Here is a 22,574-nt window from a genome sequence, read left to right on the forward strand (position 1 = left end):
GGGCTGAGACAGGAGAATCGCTTGAGCCCGGGAGGTGGAGGTTACAGTGAGCTGAGATCACGCCACTGCACTCTAGCCTGGGCGGCAGAACAAGACCCTGTCTCAAAAAAAAAACCAAAAAAAAAAATTAAAAAAAAAAAAGAATGAAGAGCTGATACAGGTTACAACACATGTGAACCTTGAAAACATTATTCCAGGTGAAAGTAGTTGGTCACAAAAGGTCACATATAGTATGATTCCATTTATATAAAATGTTCAGAATAAGCAAATCCATAGAGACAAAAAGTGTGGGTACCAGGAGGCCGGGAGAGGAAGGAATGGGAAATGGCTGCTTAATGATGATGAGATTTTGTTTTGCAGTGATGAAAATGCCCTGAAATTAAGATAGTGCTGATGGTTGCACTCCCTTGTGAATGTACTAAAAGCCACTGAATTGTACACTTTAAATGGCTAAAACAGTCAATTTTATATTATACGAATTTTATCTCATATTTTCTTTAAATGGGACTCTGTTTTTTTTTTGTTTGTTTGTTTTTGGGACAGGGTCTCACTCTGTTGCCCAGGCTGGAGTGCAGTGGTGTGATCTCAGCTCACTGCAACCTCCACCTCCCGGGTTCAAGCAATTCTCCTGCCTCAGCCTCCCGAGTAGCGGGGATTACAGGCTCATGTCAGATGCTCTGCTATATTTTTTGTATTTTTAGTAGAGACGGGGTTTCACTGTGTTAGCCAGGATGGTCTTGATCTCCTGACCTTGTGATCTGCCTGCCTCGGCCTCCCAAAGTGCTGGGATTACAGGCGTGAGCCACCGCGCCCAGCCTCTATCTTCTTCCTTTGCTCCTCTGTCTGGGTGAAAACATGTTCTTAAATCTTTGTCTTCCCTCTTAACCTAACTTGTGTCCCTGATTCTCCCCACTCCTTAGAAGTCTTACATCCATAATCTCTTCCCTCCCATCCCTTCCTACATCTTTCTCAATTTGCTCTTTATTTAATATCTTCAAATTATACTTAGATCTCATTTAATGCCTCTAAAATTAAAATGTCCAATTTCTCTTCTCTTTATGGTTCATTCCCTTGTCATGCATTTCCTCTTATAGTCTCTACAAGCTGGCTGTTCATCAATAATCATATTTCCCTTTTCTTGCCAAGCAGATTTTCCAGCTGGAAGCTGCCAGGTAGGTATTGCTAGGAACTCAAAGGTAAGTCTAGTCTTTTTATCACAGCATCTCCCCAAAATTTATACATTTTTCTTCTAAGACTATCTATCTATCTATCTATCTATCTATCTATCTATCTATCTATCTATCTATCCATCCATCCATCTTTGCAGCTTTCATACTTAATATTACAAAGCTAAGTTTATAATACATAGAAGGTTTTAAACTATGTATTTTAACAAGTTATTTTGGAATCAAGATATAAACTAGTTTCAGCATATAAAAATGCAGAAAAATTTCTTTGTGGGGCCCCGGTTGGATTTAATCAATCTATAAATTCATTGAAATAAATTAGCCAATATACAATGAATCATATACAAATGCTAACAAATGAAAAAGCAGGTCACAAATTTTTCTTTCTCATTCATTCACATTCAAAAGATATTTATTGAGTGTCTATTACATGCCAGACACTGTTCTAGACACAAGGGAAACAGATGTGAACAAGACAAATAACATCATCTTAGAGTAGACAAACAGAAAATAAACCAGATGGAAGTGAGTTCTATAAAGAAAACAGAACACGGTAATCTGATGGAGAGATATAAGCAGTGAATGATGGAGCTACTTTAAATACAGTGGTGAGTAAAAGCCACTTGAAAGTGAATTATGAGATGAGTATAGAGTTTCCATTTTACAAGACAAAAAATTACAGAGATGGATGGTGGTGATGACTGTGCAACATCATAAATGTATTTAATAACACTAAACTCTACACTTAAAAATTGTTAAGATGATAAATTTTATGTTATATATATTTTCCACAATAAAAAGATGGAAGGAATAAATAAAATGAATTATGAGAAGCTAGGCATGCCAAAAACACAAGGAAGAACTTATTAGATTGAGGGCACGGTAAATGGAAAGTTCCTCAAAGAGGAAAATAAACAGAATTTCATACAACAAGAGAGAAAGGAAAATGAGGGCAAACCTATTATGTTAGGCCTGTGACTGAATAAAAGGTGAGGGTTCCCTCGTGAAGCTTTGGAAATTAACATCGCAGAAGAGGGTTTCTCATACCTAGGAAGGAGGCGGCAGAGGTCAAGAAGGGTTGGGGAGAATTGATCAGAGAAACCAAAAGTAAACTTTCCTGGTAGAAATTAAAAAGAAAAAGTTCTCAATATAGAAAAAATTGCTCAGTCAAAAATAAAAATGCTGACTCTTTTATCAAAGTCTTCTCCTGTTGTCCAAGGCGCTTATTTGATCTTCTACTCCTTGAGTTCCCATGCACATCTAATTTTCTATTTGAGTGGACTTTGGACATCCTGCCTTTCTCTGAGTTCTATGTGGCACTGTCTACATAGATTTTGATTCTAGTGTATCATCATTTCCCTGGGTCTTACTTGGATCTCATCTTAAATCTTGCTGTGACTTTCAGGGTTTGGAATATTTTCCTAGGGTCCAGGTCCTCAGCACCGACTTTCTTGAGCTGTTTGACTCACTTCTGTAAAGGTTCTTCCTCCCGTGTTTCTAGTTTTGTTACATGTCTCCTGGCTCTAGATTCTTCCCTACCAACTCTTGCCTATAGAACCAGCAGTGACCAGGCCCTATGAGGGAAGAAAAGACGCTAATAAGAGGCTTTGTGGGGGAGATATATTGACACAATGAACAAGAATCAAAACTCGGGACAAGAAAAGTATCTGGCAGAGTTGTCTATGGTATGAAATTGATGAGAAGAAATATCGCTTTTAAGAAGATAGTTCCTCAAGCCCTCCACAATGATCAAGATTTTTTCTTGTTCATTTAATGTTTAGCTTTCTGTTCTTACCGCAAGTTTCTCCTATTTAGCTTAGGAGGCTAGGAAGTAACCCTGACAAGGTCCTCCTCTTGCCTCAGTGGTTATCTCTTTTGATGGAAGAGTGGAGAGAAGAAACTGGTACTGTGATGGGAAGGTAGTTATCAGAGAGGCCAAAGGAGAGAGGTTTTGGGAGAGATATTACTACTATGAGAGATAAATGCCTTTAGGCAGTCAACAGCACTTTCTTATAGTGTATTTCCATGTAAACTTGGATGTAAAACTTAAGAGGTCTTTATCAATATCAGGTATTTGTGTTAACATTTTAAAGGTGAATTTGATGACATGCATAAAATAAGGTGATCTATTGACAGAGACAGCCCCAAAATACAAACCCAAATGCTGTAATCTCATAACCTGGCGACAGAAAAAGAGGGTAGCTCACTATCTTTTAACTACTACCAGCACAGAAAAATAAGGAGACAGCAGTTTAATTTGGTCATCTCTTTAAAGAAACCCTATTTCAATGTTACGCAACTCTTTCCAAGGTAAGATGCGAATACATGGTTTGCTCATCTTCTTTAGACCAAGAATGACAATGTATTTTGGAGAAAAACTGAAAAGGCATATTCTGTGCTCATCATAGTTAACATCATTGTATCATGTGATACTGTTGCTTACTGGCTTCTCTTCACTCTGCTTTTGATTCCAAGGTGCTACATATTCCTTTGGTTTTCTATTATTCCTGTTTGATACTTTCCAGTTTCCTTTGTTCACTTTTCTCCTTTGTCCATCAATGTTGGTGTTGCTGAGATTTTCATACTTTAGTTCCTCTCACCCTACACATTTTCTCTGATTGATCTCATCTCTTATTTTGTATTCAATTACTGCTATGGTTTGGATGTGGTTTGTCCCTGCCAAAACTCATGTAGAAGTTTAATTGAAAGTGTGACAGTGTTGGGAGGTGAGGCCTATGGGAGGTGTTTGTGTCAAAAAGGCAGATCTCTCATGAACATATTAATGCTGTCTTGTGAGTTCGTGTTCTCATGGGAATGGATTTGTTCCCTTCATAGTAGACTGCTATAAAGTGAGGCAGCCCCTCGTTTTGCCTTTTTGCGTATGTCCACTTCCCCTCTGACTTTCTCTACCATGTTTTGACCCAGCATGTAGCCCTTAACATAAGCCAGCCATATGTGCAGCTATGCTCTAGAATGTCCCAGCCTGCAGAATTGTGAGCTAAATAAACCTCTTTTCTTTATGAGCTACCCAGTCTCAGATATAGTAACACAACACATACTAAGACAGCTGCCCTCTATTGTCTAATAATTCCCAGATTCCAAGATCTGGGCTATTTTTAGCCCAGACCTCTTACCTAAGATCTAGGCATTAGCTGATTGACTACTGGACATGACAGCAGCTTTTAGATTGCCTTCTGTGCTTCTGGCATTTCCAGTGTTCAATCCATACTTCACATTTCTGACAGTGACTTGACCATATCATTGCCCTACTTAAATGTTTTCAATGATTCCCCACTGCCTTTGGCATTAAAGTCCTTAGTATGATATATAAGGAACTTCAATACCAAGTCCAATCTCATCTCTTCAAAAGTAACTTGGTCCTCTGAACAAGTCATGTGTGCTCCTGTGCTTTCGAATAGGCTGTTCCATATTTCCGGAAAACTCTACCTAGCATGCCTGTTATGGGATTAATTACATATGTTTCACCACTAGCTCAGCTGGCAATATTTATTGAGGACGTTTTATATGCTGACACTAGGTTCCTACAGTGATGGAGTTTACATTTGTTTGTGTCTCTCTCCAATGGGAGTGGGGAGGCAAATGAATAAACAGTGAACTAGTGAAGCAGCAATAAAGTTTATGATTAAAATGAAACAAGTGGATGACAGTGACTACTTTTTTTTTTTTCACTGGATGACTAAAGACTTGTCTGAGGAAGGAATGTTCTCTGAGGCAGACCTGAGATCTCCTCTTGGAAGCTACTGGTAGCTTTCCTCCAACAACTTTATTTTTAAAGTCTTGGTTTTTGTCTGTGTATATCTATTCCAGTACACAGCCATTTCTTGAGGGAAAGAGCTCAGTCTTTTCATTATGAATCACCCTCTCCTAGACACAAAGCCTGACACATAGTTAATGTTGCATTAAAGTTGCTAAATAAACGAATCAATGAAATAGAACACATCTCAAATGATGACATGAAAAAGAAGAGTTAGACCACATGAACGTTTCCAGGACAAAAGAGCATTTAAGTTCAGACAAACAACAGCTGATGGCCCCAACTTCCATCCCACACACCCAAACTTCAAAATGGAGAAACTGGATGACAACACTCGTCCAAGCAACTTGATATGATGCCTGTATCTACTCCTATCCTCCCAAAGTGCTTTTTCTGCCTTCCTTCTGGCTGTTGTTGGTCTTTGTTTTCTTCATACCCACAGGTTACTTCATCTAACTCAGACATATGATTCCTGGTTCTACGCTTTTGTTTTCCCAGAGCCTGACTGTAATTAGCCCGAATTTGGCTTTGAGCTTTATGTGGATTCAAGCTAATGGAATCTTAGCTCTTTTTCTTTGGTAGTCACAAGATAATGTAGTGAGCTTTGTTCTTCCCAGCAATATGGTCTCAGCTTCATTTTCTGGTTTATACAAACTAAGAAAGTCTTTGAACTATGTACCTGGGCACCTACTATCATTACTCCTTTAAATGACTCCTGCTCTAAAGCCTTGGGTTTCTCGATCCATAGTGAGACCATGTAATTTGCTGTCAAAATGGACTCTGAGAATAAAAAATGATGCTTATGACAACTGTAGGCAACAGGTGTAAACCAGGTTTTGTGGCCACCCTCTCTATCCAGCAGTTTCCGAAGAGTTTCATCTGCTACAATGACTTCTTTCTTGGCCTTCTGCTACCCTGGTCAAGCTAGCCCCTCACACTGTCACTTCCACTGTGGTTTTATATTTGACTCTTTCAGTGCTGAAAGAACATTCTGGGATTTGTTAATACTTGATGTAGAGATTCAAATGTGGAAACTCCTAATAACAGTAATGATAAAGTAACACTTATACAGCAATATAATAAGATGGGTATTGTGATAAGCCTTTTATATGTTTTACTGAATTCTTTTTATAATCTAGTGATACCTCCTCCGTTTCAGAGATAAAAGAAACTGAGGCTTAAAGAGGTTACTTTACCCAAGGGCACACACTAGCACATGCAAAGTTTATATTTAATCCCAGATCTGTCTGCTTACAAGTGTTCATGTTCTTAAATTGCACGCGCTCTCTGTCTGTCTGTCTCTCTCTCTATCTATATATAAAACCCTTCACTGCAAAATAATCTTTTAATGGGAAAACATCAGCCATTATGATCAGTCATTAAGAAACACTAGATGTTTCTTAAACACTATACTTCTCTTATTAACAACTATAACATTGCTCACCTATTTCCCAGACAATGGGTCTCCAAAAGTTTGGAGTTGAGCAGCCCAGTGGTAAACTTTAAGCATGTACTCCACAATAAATGTATGCTTAGAAATTATACATACTCTTTTACAGTGTAGTAACAGATTTTATACATTATAGGGCACAATCCAAAATAAAAATTAAAAATATGAAAATAAAAGTAAACATAATTTCTAATATTTTTCCTGTATCCCAAAGGGTTATCTTATCTTGCCCTCCTCCCTGAGAGGCCATTCCAGAAACTTATCATCTAAATAAGTGCATCTCAAATGTTAATGTGCACGTTAGTCAACTGGAGATCTCATTTCTAATGTAGATTTTGACTTGGTATATATAGGATGGGCCTGAGAAACTGCATTTCTAACAAGCTTCCAAGTAATATTTATGCTGCTAACCCATGGAGCAGATTTGAGTAACAAGAATTCAAACAAAAGATTAATGTTAAGCCAAACGGATACTGCTATTTTTCAAGAGGTAATATCAGGTTGGTACAAAAGTCACTGCGGTTCTTGCCATTGAAAGTAATGGCAAAAACCGCAGTGACTTTTGCAATTACCTTGATAGCGGATTCTAAAGTCAACCTTTCATGACCATTGGCAAAACTGAGAAAAATTACTTTTTAAACCATGCAACAATCCTTACACATACTAACCAGTAATATCAAAGAACATACTTGAAATGTAGATAACCATCATGACTGGGCATATACTTGGCTAAACCAGTAAACTAAATCATAACCAACTGATTTTGTTTTCATATACTTCTATCACCAATGACAGCAGTGAATACAAATTAAGAAAAAATACAGACAAAGAACAAAGCTAAAATATGTATTTTCATCTGCTTCCAACATGAAATCAGTAGGCGGGAAATCTGTGGTTAACTGTCATTGGCTAATATCTACATTTATGTTAACAGAGTTACAGCAATGTTTGTTGGTTGGTTGCTTCTTTCTATTTTTAAAATAAATGCAAAGCAAGAACGTCCAAAGCATAATATTTTTAAAACCTATCTTTAATTTACACAAATTTAAAAGGTCCAGACCTTTTAAATGTACAGAGCTTTATGTATGAAACTCAGGCAAATGCAGAGTATTGATGCAAAGAAAATCACAAACCATGTTGGTCTTACTGTTAGTCTTGCAGTTCCCTAACAAAACCCTGAAATTCACAAACCACTGACTTCATGACAACATCTCATGCTGACTCTCCAATAATTTCCACCAGTCAAATACACCACACAACGACCAAGATCACACTCAAATTTCAGTTATTTACCTTGTCAATCATTTTTCTTGCTTCCACTTCCTCACTGTTGGGATTCTCTAACTCAATGGTATAAGTACCCTTGTCACTTTGGTCATCATCATTATCCTTTTCAGAAGTAGCAGAAGTTGCTTGATTTTTTAACATTTTATCCATCTCCTGGCTTGGTCTGTGCCCAAGACTCCCTGAACTTCTTAACAATGCAGTTTGTAGGAAGGGTATTGACACCGATGGCTCCTCTGATTTCTGTTTTAACAATTTCCCATGTGGAACACCATGCCCCCCTCTGTGATGCGCAGAGCTAGTCTGTAAAGACAAAGAAACCACTTTGGCATCTGCTGTTGGAGATTTTGCTTTCTCAAGTTTTGTATGTGGTGGTGAATATGTAGTTTCCTGACACAAGATTCCCGCACTTTGAGTAAAAGAATATGACCTTCTTTTTCTGGGATTGTCTTCATCAAAGAATGCAATCATAAAAGCAGTTTGACTTACAACAGCTTGGTCTTGATGCTTTTCAGTAGCCTGGACCTTCTGTAGCTTTTTGTGTTCTGAATGGTGGCGTCTTAAGTGTTCCTCAAGAGTTGCACGTTTGCTACAGCGCCTGTGAGCCCCAGCATTCTCTGAATCACTCTGCGTACCATCATCATGTTTATTTCCTGGATACAAAAAGAAACCACACAATAGAGAAGGAAAAAATCCCATGTAGAAATTTAGAAGCATACACAAAAGTGCTATTTGTTTTGTTCCCCTCCTCCTTTTCAATCCAAAGTCATATGTTCTCTTCAGTAACAGGCTCTGCAAACTTGCTCAATTGCAATGGTTACATTCAAATTTTATCAACTAACAATGAGGTCCTTTATAAATGACTGAATAGGATCGCCTTTCTTTCTGCAAATTTTAACTTTATAATGTTTCATCAATGTCTTAATAGATAATCAATGCTCTATTTCTGTGATATTTGTATTCCTAACATCAATAAACATTAATTCTGCCTTCAAATTATACACACTATTTAGCAATAAAAAATTTGACTCTAGCATTAGAGATGAAAAAAGACAAGAAAAAGGGTAATGTCACTGAAATGCTTACTGTTACACAGGAAATGAGAACAGGAGTATCGTAAAAATGTGATGAATCTTAAGCTTCACTGATGTTCAATACTTTCAGAAGCTCAGCATATTTTTTCCTTTTTATTAAAAAGATTCAAATTTGTAGTCCCCAATAATTATTGCACAATTTTTTCCAAATATCTTTCCAGTTATGAGAATTTTTGAAAACTGTATTTGCATTAGAAACCCTAGTGGCTTCAAAGAGTTAAATAAAGCATGCTGAGAGGTCTATCAATGCAAAGGGTCATCTATGAAATCTCCACCTAGATCTAAGGACCCACTGGGCAAACAGCATGGTGCTAAGTATTACCAGATATCTTCCCCATGAAGCATATCAGGTTAGAATATATTTGAATTTTGAAAGATCACCTCTTTAACAAAGGTTGTTCTATTTTAGAGCAAGTAAAAGCCACTAAATAGTTAGCCTTCATGGTTCTGTTAGGTTTTGGATGTGAGGACACAAAAATTACTTTTTTTCTGATTTAAAATTCTCATTAACTAAATAATAAGTATATGATAAAAATAATCAAATGATATTGTATTATTATAGCACGAAATTATTAGAAAGTCAAGAGTTATTCTATGCATGTTTTAAATGGAATCATAAATCAGAGCTTAAATTAATTTTAAGCTTCTTTAGCTATAAATGAATTTAGTCAACAAGATACATTCTAATGCTTCCAGGACTAAATCTGATTTTTAAATTTACCTGGGCTACAAATTCTAATGTGAACGCCCACTGAATAATATGGTTCCAAACAAAATAATGATCAGACTTGAAAGACCTGGGGGGGTGGGAGAAGCAAACAACCTATGTCTAGGGAAAAAGTTGAATGTTAATGTTTCTAGGTTGTTCCTAATGAATTTAGAGATTACTAACTGGTCCCAATGATTTAGCACAGAAGCACTAGTTATAAAAATGTGGTGCATAAAAGGAATGAGAAGACACAGAAGAGAGAACTACAGAACACACAGAAAAGGGTCACATATTGGAAAAGTAACAGGCAACGGAAACAAAGGGAGTAAGATCAAAAGGAAGGTGAGTTGGAGATCACGTCTATCAAAGTAATAGTGATTAATACTATAAAAATCATATATGACAACAAATCTGAAGATCTTTCTTCAAATTGTTGACTATTCAAAATGCAATCTGAAAAGAAAAAATGGGATTAATTAATGAAATCCCTGCCTCAGGTAATTAAGCTAGGAATAACAGATAGCAGATGAAGGGCAAGCCCAAACAAACTCACTAGTTCAAATACAGACTTCATTAAAAACACTGGATTTTACAACCTATTTCATTGTTGTATTGGCTCTATTGAAAAGGAATCCAGTTTCTAAGAGCTGAAGATAACTAAACTCCAATATTCGCTGCACCATAAGAACAAAGAATAGATCCTGCACATACTGAACAATCTTAATGAAAATACCATCTTCACAGAATTTAATTCTGATTCTAATACATAAAATTTGGCACTTAGTGGTGTCAGGCCCTTTCAAGTATCTTTCCTATAACTTGTAGTTCAAAACTTTTCTTAGAAATTAGTCATTTTCTTTTTTGGAAAATTACCATGCCCTCTTGTATTTTGTTGGTGTTATACAAGTCAATATCTCATCGCAGTTGCAATATTCTGTTTCTACTCAATAAAAAGGTCACTAGGAAACAGTCCTCACCAAGTTCTTTTCTTTCCTTTTGCTTATCATTAGCCATGCCTAAGTATGTTGAAGTCCTTTTAATATTTTTAGGGTAGGTTAGCTGTAACAAGTTAGTGGTGTGGCCACAAGAAGTGGCAACTCTCCTAAAGGGTCAAAGTGTATGGGCTTTATTTTCCTCACCATCCCAAAGCCCCTGCACTTCACTCTTGTGGGAGCAAAGTTTTTGTTTTCGTTTTGTTTTGCCTACTTTCAATTCTTTGATCTAAACAGTTGCTGAAAACCTAATTTTTGTAAAATTTTTATTATTTGCTATAATTACACTTATTTAGAGTCTGACTATATACTCTTTTATATCCTAAATCATGGAATATTGTTATCTAATGATGGAAGCTCTGACTTTTGGAGAAAGTCACATGTCATTTATACACATGTCCAGAAAAGTAAAATGAATCTATCTTGGATCAAAAATGAGTTATATTCACAAAAACACTACCTTGAATGGCTTGTAAAATGGTCTGAAGGCAAATCTAAAAGAAGAGTTCTCACACTGCCACCATACTGGAATATAAGTCTACCTATAAATCAACTTTGAAGGACAACAGTAATATGATTACATAATTTCTAGTAAGGGCTTAAAATATCTAATCATTAAAATACAGATATAGTATACATGTGGACATTAATCCTTCTATTTGGAATTAGGTCCACAAATGGGTCTTGTGAGGAGAGAATGTTTTAAAATAATGGCTTAAAAATAATAGCCAATACAGAAAAAAGTTATAATGACTAAAATAAGTTACAATATAAATGGGTTTAATAAAGATATTTTAAAAATGATTATCTTTTAAAAGGATATTTTACCTCAGTTTTTGTTTATTAAGAGTGGTTTTAAAAAGTCTAAGTTATTTCTAAATTCTCAAGGTTCAGCTACCTCTTATACTGTACTAGGATATCAATATTATTTATCCATTTCATATAAACAGCCTACTTATTTGTGACTGTTAACCTATATAAATATAAATAAAATGTCTCAATTATGTCTTGTCTAGAAGTAAAAGGTCACAGTCATGTCTCAAAAACACATATGCCAGGTAACTGCTGATAACTATAATTAAATATTGTAATAGGCTCCAACAAATAATTAGGTAATCACATCATCTCACTGTCCTGAAATGTCTTAGAAGCAAATCAGAAATAAGTATACAAATACTATTTCTTCATTACTTGATCAGAATGCCAGGACATAAGATATAGATTAAATCAGGGCCAGTCTTGTCATTGACAGAGAAATCACCCATTGCTTATTCAAATTAGTACCTATCACATGCTCGAGTACTAGATGAAGTGTTAGGAGTACAAAAACTCCTAATATAGTAACAGAATGCTCAGATAAACATGTAATCACAATTTGTTCTAAATCATTTTCCTTATAGATAGCTTATTAAATAAAAGTAAGACAGAGTAACATAAATCTATATTCAATTAATTCTAAAATAAACTTAATTGGCAAAACCAATGAGAAAAAACTGATCAGTTGATACATCAATGTACAAATATCAAATTTTACTAATTTTGGCTGAGTTCTATACAAACAAAGTATATATAACTATTTCAAAAATGAACATTCAACCCTAACGTTCATAAAGTCCTAATATTAAAAAAAATATAAACTTGATTAACAGATCCTACCAAATATTTCTAAACCAAAAACCTTTGTTTTATGAGTAACCACTGAGAATACTTTGAAGCACTCCCATCAATGATGTGACTGTATTATCCAAGTGGAACATTTGGCTCATACCAACTTAAAATGTCTTTCAGAATCTAGGTATTAATGATAATAGAGAACAGAATTGAATATAGCTTTTCCTTAAATCAAGAAAATGATGGAACTCATCTGCTAGGGAATCCTACTGGTGAACTTAACAAATTTTGTATTTCCAGAAGAAAAAGAAACATGTTTTACAGCATAAATATAAGTTCATAAAACCAATCTGGTTTTGTCAAGAAAATGAAGAAAGACTAATTTGAGCGAGGAAGTTGGACATGGGTGGTGTGGCTTCCTGTTGAGTTTTAAAATTAAATATAACCTTCGAAAAAAGCAGAATGTTTTCTACCATGTAAATATCTACTAGTAGTATAGTAACTGCAGACTGGATTTTCTTTATCATAAAATAGGAAGTTCTGAATGATCAAATCACTTTACCTTTCAACCTTTTCAAGTACACTGGAACATCACTTTTAATGCTTTTAGAATCCTCTTCTGTTCTTTCCCATAGCATTTGAGGAGGGTTGTTTTGTGCTAGCCAGTCAGCGACTTTGTTTTCGGGTGCCATCATTCCTGTTTGAATCCCCGGCAAGTCTTGAGTTCCAGGAGAAGACTTCTTGGACTTGTGGCGCTGATCAGAAGTAAACTTTGTCACGTGGTCTCTAATAGTTACCTTTCCTGGGGTACTGTCATCAAATTCAATGGTAAATGAAGCATGCCCTGCACCTGTTATATGGGAACTTGGTGTGTCTTTTGTTGGGATTTCATGAATAGTGCTTTCTGTTATTTGTGATGGTTGCTGGAATTCTTTTGTAGGGATTTCAAAATAACTTGGTTCCCTACAGAAAGGAAAAAGTACTTCTTCGTTTGCAGCTGCAGATTGTTCCTCAACTTGCTTGGCATCTATGCTGCACCCTAATGAGAAAAATAAGAGAAAATTCAAAATATTTGATTGCTTCTGGCACTTGAAGGAGTCTGGTAATGGCCATGTGTACCACTCCGTGAGAACTAGAAGGCAGATCACAGTCTGGATGAAAACCAATGGCATTTATATCACAGAACAAATGTCATAGAGAAAAAAGAATCTTGATTATAAACATGCTATTTGATTACCAACAGGGGATGCAAGATAAGCAGCAGCAATGGCAAATGAGAGCAAAGCAGGTAAGAAATGGGTCTTGCATGGCTAAGTCCATGTTTTTTCCAACTTGGATCTAGAATTCATTAAGGTCCAAAAGAATTAAAATAAAATGTAGATGGAGATGCATGTTCAATGTATACATAAAAAGTGACAGAAAAACTATGAACTTCCTTCTCAAGTCACCAAGATGAAATATGCAGCACATGTAGTGCTTCAAAGGAGAACAGGTACTCAAATGAGAATATAAACATGAAGTAAATATGTAAGTGATCTTCTGGAAGTAATGATTCCACTTACCATTCTTCACCACTACATTCAGAAACATTACTTTCAGAATGACAAAGATATTGCTGAAGTGCGATCCTTGCAAGAAGATACAAACTTTTTATAAAGACTAAAACATGTGGTTCGCAATCCAAGCAGCAGTGTGAAAGAAATAAGGTTAAAATGGGAAATTCAGTTTCCAGACAATGACTCTGGAAGAAAATCAGTTTACTTTTCTATACAGCAGAATATGCAAAAGTGTCAAAAATTCTTGGAGGAAAGCTGAATTGTAAACCTCAGATTAACATTAGTTGGCAGAAGGAGCAAGTAACTCTGGAACACTATCACTACTCTTCTATCGCCTCAGAGTCTAATACAACAGTCTAAAAACAGATGCATTTATGAATAAAATACATGAATAAAATGCATTTATGAATAAATGAAAATGACAACTAAAATGTTTTTGGCATGTTATTAGGTAGTGCAAATGCAAAAGAAAAAAATTAAAGATGATATTGTCCTGTTGTTGAAGAAGCAAAGCATGTCCATTATCAAGATGAAGAGCAAGTTCAAATGAGATATATTTCCCTAAAGCTCGAAAATAAACTCTGCTTTTAAACAGATTAATAGAAAAATCATTTACAGACAATTTATTAGGAAAACAAGGCAATACAGGGAGACTAGGCTGTTTCCAAACATTTTCTAAGTAAGTGAAGCATTTGATCTTTTGAAACATCTTTTCAAAGATTAAATTTTAGTGGGATCTGTCAGGTACTATAATTGGTTTCTTGACAGCAGTCTGAATATGAAATAATAAGAAACCTGACTGCTTTTAGGTTAAAGAAGAATGATATAGTAACATCCCTTTTCGTAATCAAATGTGTGGGGTAGGGCACTGAAGACAACAAACTCCATTTTCACAATAAACATAGTAATAATAAAGTGTCAAAAAAATCTAAACAGAAGGCAAGGAGAACATGTAATATGAAAGAATATGTTATAATTTTCACTGTAAAAAATTACCCTTTTAAAATCTACTCAGTTTTCCTATCACTGAACATGAAAGAATAGTATTGGAAAAACTCTACATTATCAGAGAAATAATCATACATTTATATGACACGACCTAAAGTTTTAAAAAAGTTTGATTAAATAAAGAGTTAATTTATCTTTTTCTTAAAAAAAAAAAGTTCAGCTGGACTTTTGAGTGTTTACTCTGAAGTCATGTTAGTTAAAATTTCCATTAGAATAAAATGTTAACTACTCCTCATATATTAATAGTTCATTAATGTTATTTTTCTATTTTTTCAGACAGTGATTTTTTTTAACTATGTACAATGTACTGTACTTGATCAAGTCCACACAGGACAACTTGTTCATAAACCTGTCCTCTCTCCCTCCCCCCATACAGATATATACATATAGTTTGTTTTTGATTTGCTCATCCTTCAGGTGACAGAACAAGGTTAAGATGGTGGTTTCTAATACCACTACACAGAGAGCCAAGTCAAACTGACCCACTACACAGGGAGCCAAATAAAATTGATGTGGCTCAGCTATGAGGCAAGTAACACAAAAAAGCTGGCCAGGGATATAGCACTTATCAACCACTTGTTGCTCATGATTCAAAGGAATATTATCTCAATTTTCCTCCCTTGCAAAAAAAGTTCACATGCTAATATTGACATGTTTCAACATGTTTCATGCATTAAGACAGCTGAGATCAACAACTGCACTGCATTGTTTTGGAGGTTACCATTCCCAAGTTAGTACTACTTCAAACTCGCATTTACTCAAAGCTAGAAACTTGAGACTTACACAAGTTAATAACTAATTCATCTAGAAATCAAGCACCTAACCATGTCAAGCAGCACAACAGAGTGGAAAGGCAGCATGTTATGATCTGATGATCACAACCAGGCAGCCTGTTTCGTGCAAAGCCCAGACAAGATCTGAAATCACATAAATCTTATCTCTAATCAGTCCGCAATCCTCATTTTCCTCATCATAAAGTGAGAAAACAGTATCTTCCCATAAGATTGTTGTGAAGATTTAGTGAGATGAGTATTAAGTGAGATCATGTAAGTTACCCAGAACAAAGCAGATATGCAAATAAATGCTTCTCCCTCAACTTTCAAAAACAGCTGAGAATCAGGAAGACAAAAAGCTAATACCAAAATCTAACTTTAAAAAACCCGAGACAGATATGACAATGCCTATCCTTAAGTATTCATAAACTTTACTAACAGTTAAAATCTTCACTGAGAGATTTTTACTATTTACTCAGATCACATGTAGCAAATCTTGGGCAGGGTACAAAAAGTGAGGATTAAGGACAGACAGACTGCACCAAGTGGTAGAGGTAAGATGAAAAACAAGAGCAGACAAATGGCCCCAAAAACATGGTAGTCCAGTACCATTCAGTACATAGGGCAAACAGTCTTATATACTACAGTCTCCTGAGGACATTATTGTAAGGCAATGTCAGTATTATTATATTATTAATACAATTGAGTATTGATATCAATATTGATATTGCTCTTGATATATATGAATAATAATAGTGATACTGATATTGATGATTAATGATGATTCTGAGTCATAAGAAAAAGTTTTAAATTATACTGAACCTTCTCTGCTTAAGAAGGTGGTAATATGGGTAATGAATTTAATAGAAACTTAGGAAACGGTTAAACTTTAAAAAAACTATCAACTGTAAAAGTAAAGTTCAATTATCTGGAAAATTCATTATGTGGAAAGACTCATTTCCCTAAAGATGATAAAAACAGATGAGGTGTGGTTCAACTACACTTGAGAAGTACCTAATAGAAAAACTATGAGGAGTCTTCTAATCAACACAGAAAAATAAAGCACCTTTCCTCCCTCAGAACACTAACAGAACATATTCTGGAATTTAGAAATTTAACATTCCTGTATCTTCAAAACTCATTTTGTTATACCAAATTAAACTAAATAATATAGTAAATACTTGTTTAGACTAATATTATATTATTAACCTCAATTACTACATTTAAAAAATTATTTAATGACTATGCTGTAATTAATTCCATATATCTACACCAGAAAAGCAATTGGTGATAATCTGCTTATGTTCTTAAGGTACTTTATGACTGTGTTACCTTAACACAATGTATTATAAGGGATACTTATACTTCATCCAGAATAAATGTTCTTTTAATTCTTCTGTACTAAATTCAATGAAATATTAAACTTATTTGAGATAACAAGGACTATAATTATAACAGCTCATTCTGCTTAAGACATCCATCCAACCTAGTCTGTTCAAGTATGTCAAATTAAGAAGACCTGAGAAGCTCCTTTTGCTTAGAAGGAGCTACGACTTGAACATTTCCAAATTCAGTTTCACTGGATTAAAAATCAATATAAGAGAGCCAAAAATCTACGATGCCCAGTTGCACATGCCATTTCAAAATGTGTGCAACAATCAAAGGCCTTTAATTATAACCTAAATTAATTGTTGAGACCAAGTTAGGAGGTAGAAAAGCATAGCTGTAAATAAATTGAGGACAAATTTTCTGTCTCAATACGATTAAAAATAGTCACACAATTTCTGAGAACGAAATTGCTCTAAAGTAAATATCTGCTTAAACCAGGGCTTTTAAAACTATATGGCAAGTCTTCCGGAGTTTCTGGATATATATGAACCCACAGAGAGGGACGTTAAAAATTACTAGGTAGCAAACACACTATTATACTTTCTGGAATGTAACTCTAAAAATTAATAACTAAGAAGCAAATCACTTTTTGCTTTCACTAAGAGTATGCTTACAGGGTAAATTATGAAACTAATCACGTATACTCCACAATTTGAAACTTAAAAAAGAACGTTTAAATTTTTAAAAATACCTTAATTTCAAAATGATCAAATTAAAGAACACTTGATATACATTTCAAATCCGATTCTACAATTTCTGCTGGCGTCATAAATTATTTCAAGACAGTAATCTATTTCCCTCATCCTATAGTTAAAAAAGCTGCAAATGACAAAACCTGAAACAGTAATATCCTCATACTAACATAAGAAAGCAAGTGAGAGTCTCTTAAGGCTATTACTAATCAGACAGGACACTTTAAGGAATTTGACATAAGACATAAATCACTGAATTATTACTCAAAAAGAATGCCAAGATTATGAGACAGCTTTTGTTCATCGAGCAGAAAGAGCACACAAGCTGAGAATTCAGTTACATTCATAGAGATGAAAGTACTGCTGGATGCTTCACATTTGAAATTTATTTTATTATGCTGAGCTATGAGGGATCAATTTTTATGGCTATTTGATTTTGGAGTGTTTAAGTATCTGTACCCTATGAAGTATACGCTTTTAGAGTGATTGTGTTTACAAGAATAATGATGGCTGAAATATTAAAACTTCTTCTGCTTAAGAGCATGGACTCTGGAGTCAGGCAATCTAAGTTCAAATCCCAGCTCCATTATTTGTAGTTGGGTGACTCTGACAAGTAAATTAATTTCAGTATGCCTTAGTTTCTTTATCTACAAAATCACAGTAACTACACCTTTAAATACTCCTGTGATGATTAAATAATTAAATGCATACAAAGCACTTAGAAGAATGTCTGGATAAAGTAAACACTACTGCAGTGTTAGCTATTACTGTAAATCATGGTTATGCCTGCTGTATAAAGATTACATATACACTTCATTATATGTTAGAAGTTATGTGCTTCAGATTTCAAAAGCTGTTCTGTGTGTGACAGGGGAGGGCTGAAAATGTTAATGGCAAGATAAAAATTAGTGATTTTCAGAGTTCGGTGATAATTCTATTCAGCTATGTTTTCTTAATCACCTAATTGGGAAATCTTTCCCCCTCTCAGTAACAGGTGGCTCTAGGGCACAATGATAGTATATTATGTGGTACTTGAATAAGACATGTATAGTTTAGTTGTGGGGAGGAGGCATACACACAACACACTGAATGAAACTGTAAAGTATTGACGATAAATATACAGACATCATTTAGAATGTATCTCTTTATCATCTAATGTATGTGTGTATTTATGTTTGTGGGAAAAGAGCAGGCAGGAATTAGCATAATTTATGGGTGATGCACTGGGAGAGAACACTCAAACAACTGGTAATGGGACGTAAACACTCAAACAACTGGTAAAGCGACCATGGAAATTGGGACAAAATTAGAAAACTTTGACATAGAAAACTTAGTTTAAAATCTATTTGGCAGGCAAAAGACAGTCATTGTAGTTTCTTAAGCAAAGAAAATAAAGATCAATTTAAATGTACTATACAAAATAAACTGCAAGAGGGTTGAAACCAGGAGGTTGGTAGCCCAATCATGACTCAGGACGGGGGGCAGTGTGGGGAAAGCAACAGACCTGCAGACCTAAGGATTACACAAACAAGGTGAAGGGAAGGGAACACACAAAATTTACAAACAAAGCAGACATCCTTGGTTTTCTTTCCATATCCTTTCCCTGTTCTTTCCTCCTCAAAGGACTCCAAAAGTCTCTGGTATCCACTCTTTCCCAACACAGATCATGTGGCTTGGGGGAAAACTACCACCACACACAGCTTCAAGGTGAGCAAGACCGGTTTAAGGATAATCTAACTTGCCTTGCCAGGGACTGGTTCAGAAATAAGCAGGTGACCCTCTCCTGAACCTGTGAGAGGTCAATGAGATGAGACAGATGTTGAGAACTTTTGGCAAAGTTCTTCTTCCAAATTCTGGAAGGTCTTCCGGAAGTAACATTTTCGCTTTTCTGTTGGATGTGATTAAAGCAGCATGTACCCCTTGCTGCTACTGGCAGGCAGCCTATGAGAGTGAGGGTAAACTCCTCAGTCTGCAACCACTATGAAGAGCAAGACTGAGAGGCGGAGAGAAGCTAGCTAGCTGATGACGACATTGCTGAGATGCTGAAGTAAACAACCCCGATGGGGTTCAGTTATGTGAGCCAGGAAATTTCTTTCCTGTTTGTCTCAGGCAGCATTTGTTATTTACATCTGAAAGCGTGCAAAGTAATACTGTTTCTGCGCATGGGCATGATGAAAACTGCTGGTGACAGAAACAAATAAAGCTGGGATGGGAATTTATTTGCAAAGTTGACAAATTCAGCCTTGGGCACTGTAAGATCAAGTTGACAATGCTTGCTTTCTTAGATTTGTATCCATTAGAGCATACCTAAAGAACCAATGTTCTTATTCTCCAGCTAAGAAAAATGTCCTATTTATCTTGTAGAATTAGGGTGAAAAGTAGAAAATTGAAAAGAGTTCTCATGAAATTTATCCTTGTTTCAGAGCTAGACTTAGTCTTCCATACTGAGCCCAGGTGCCTGTTTAAGTACAGGATTTTAAGATCCAGTTCTGGATCCTTATCTGCTGTTATCTCAAAAACTGGCTGCTCCATCTTTCTGTTCTCATGTCTTTGCAAGGTCCTTATGTGGCAACTGACACCTCCATTTATTTCCTGGAAGTCTTGATTTTATGGTTTATGGACTGAACCACTCCATTAACAGTATCAGAAATATCAAACATACATTACTTGACTATTACTCTGAGAATCTGACCCAGAACTATTTTTTCATGCTGGCTGCCAAACTCAACTAATCCGGTTGCTGCCATTTTTCATCACAATGAGCACACTGAGGTTTTGAAGAATTTGTAATTTCATACCACATTTCTGGACAAAGTGGAAATTGCTCAATTAAAAATATGATTAAGCTGGACATGAAATGGTGTGTGCCAAAATCTCAGCTCCTCGGGAAGCGGAGGTGGGAAGATGGCTTGAGTCCAGGAGTTCAAGACTAGCCTGGGCAGCACAGTGCGATCCCATCTCAAAGAATAAATTAACTAATTTATTGTAAAAATATGATTATATGCTGGGGATCTAATAAAACACAAAATTAGTGCCTACCATTTTGGTCTAATTGATATATTTTAATAATTATTTTTATATACTTAAAATGCCTAGTTACATCATTAATCTGCTTTCCAAATCTTAACATCTCCTTTCAACTGTAAAAAATATTTTAAAGGTGCTTTATAAAGATATTAAAATTAATACTTTGCTTATAATCACTCATAATTTTAAATTTTACATTAAAATAACAAGGCCATTAAAACATTCATCAATTAAAAAACATCAAATTATAGAATACTAGAGCATCTCTTTTCATGGTAGACAGCTGTTTGCTTAGATTACAGATGCTTCCCAAAATATCCATTTAATGTCACAGTGATTGAGATTTTTTACCTGATGTTCCAGCTTCATGATTTTTTTCTTCAGGTTTGCCATTTGTCTTGAAAGCTCTTTTTTCATCCACCTCATCATCCCCCCACCATGACGGCTGCCCATATAATGGAGTACCACGGGGCATGGCAGAAATATCTGGAAAGAGGTGGGAAAAATCTGTCTAGAGCAGATGAAACAGAAAAAAATACGCTTTCGCAGAATGCTAGAACTGCCTGGTTGATTACTTAAATTAAAAAGCAAAGTACAGTCTTGATAGCTAAAATGTAATCTATCCTGAATAGCTTTGTATTTGTGATAAGATCTTATCAATGTTGGACATAACTAAATAAATACTATTTCCACTGGGTGGTATCTAAGTCAAACAACGTGCTACATATCCCAGTAGCTTTTTCTTCAAGTGTTATGACTTGTTTGGTATATAACTGAACCACTTGTAACAAATGGCATTTTACTTGAATTTAGACAGAAAGTGACCTCAGAAGAACAAGTTTGTTGAAACTAGGCAATAATTAACTAGGGAAGAACAAAACCAGTCTGATCAGAAATGGCTCCTTAAGGTTAAATGTAAAAGACAAAGCTAAAGTAAATGTTGGCATGAGCACCCATTTTCTAATTTTTTTCAAGCCCAAGGGCACACAAACTAGTTCTTAACAGAACTAACATATTTTTGTTTGAGCAAATGTAGTAATGCCTATCCATTTAAAAACTTGTTTCTGTTTGAATGGGATTATTTATGTGAGGCATTTTATAACATTCCGAGAATTATAAATTATTATATGATGATACAGCTACATTTGATATTTAAAAATTTCCTTTTAATTCATTTTTGTTGTTATGCTACAGAAGAAAATGCAGACAAACATGAAATAATAAAAATACTGTAAGGTAACCCTCTGAATCTGTAGGTATTCTGCATCCATGGCTTCAATTAGCTGCAGATGAAAAATGCTTTGGGGAAAAAAATTCCACTAAGTTCCAAAATGCAAGACTTAAATTTGCCTTATGCCAAGTACTACTACACAAATGAAGTGATGTGTATGCATTGTATTAGGTATTAAAGTGATCTAGAGATGATTTAAAGTATACAGGAGGAGACGTGCATAAGTTATGTGCAAATACTATGCCATGTTACATAAGGAACTTCAGTATCATGAATTCTGGTATTCATGGGAGTCCTGAAACCAGCCCCCATGGATACTGGAGGATGACTATATTTACTTCCCTTAAACGTTTAAACATATTAAGCACACCTATATACAACTGCCATATATAATTATGTGTTTTATAATGTTTCCTAATGAAAGCACTGGCAGCATTAAAACACACTCTGAAATTATCACTATTATACATTATTTTTATATGGACATGGCCAACTTTCTGAGAACAAAGCATGCAGTGTCTTCAAGATCAAGTATAAAGACGGTCTTCAGAGAGAGGCCAGCTTACCCATGGCTTTCTCCTCGGATTTCAGTGCTTCAGTAGCTTTGTGCTGCACTTCAATGGCAGCGTCTGCTCCCTTTGAATCTATGCTTTTGGCACTTGCAGATTTGGATAATTCTGATTCTGAAGATTTTTGCGACAACTGAAGCTGAATGGTAAACTTCTCATGCTATAAAACATTTAAAAATGGAAGTAAAACATCAAGAAGTAAAATCAACCATAGTGAATAGTAGATT

At 35.3% G+C, this 22,574-nt stretch overlaps 1 protein-coding gene across 15 annotated transcripts in view; it reads right to left on the bottom strand.

Annotated features, from left to right (window-relative positions):
- The window catches only part of CEP170 (centrosomal protein 170), a 129,650-nt gene that overhangs the window by 54,123 nt on the left and 52,953 nt on the right, over window positions 1–22,574 (bottom strand). For 8 of the 15 annotated variants that reach the window (XM_021934174.2, XM_017958000.3, XM_017957952.3 and 5 more), the window contains 4 exons: window positions 22,345–22,507; window positions 20,899–21,033; window positions 12,665–13,141; window positions 7,706–8,349 (listed from right to left, as the gene is read on the bottom strand). In XM_021934174.2, the coding sequence (XP_021789866.2) occupies window positions 7,706–8,349; window positions 12,665–13,141; window positions 20,899–21,033; window positions 22,345–22,507 (1,419 nt within the window). Of the gene's footprint in view, window positions 1–7,705; window positions 8,350–12,664; window positions 13,142–20,898; window positions 21,059–22,344; window positions 22,508–22,574 lie in introns of those variants that run through there. The other 7 variants (XM_003893689.5, XM_003893687.5, XM_009196370.4 and 4 more) reach the window with 4 other exon arrangements.

Source organism: Papio anubis, chromosome 1 (assembly GCF_008728515.1).
Source record: "Papio anubis isolate 15944 chromosome 1, Panubis1.0, whole genome shotgun sequence".
Lineage (NCBI taxonomy): Eukaryota > Metazoa > Chordata > Mammalia > Primates > Cercopithecidae > Papio > Papio anubis.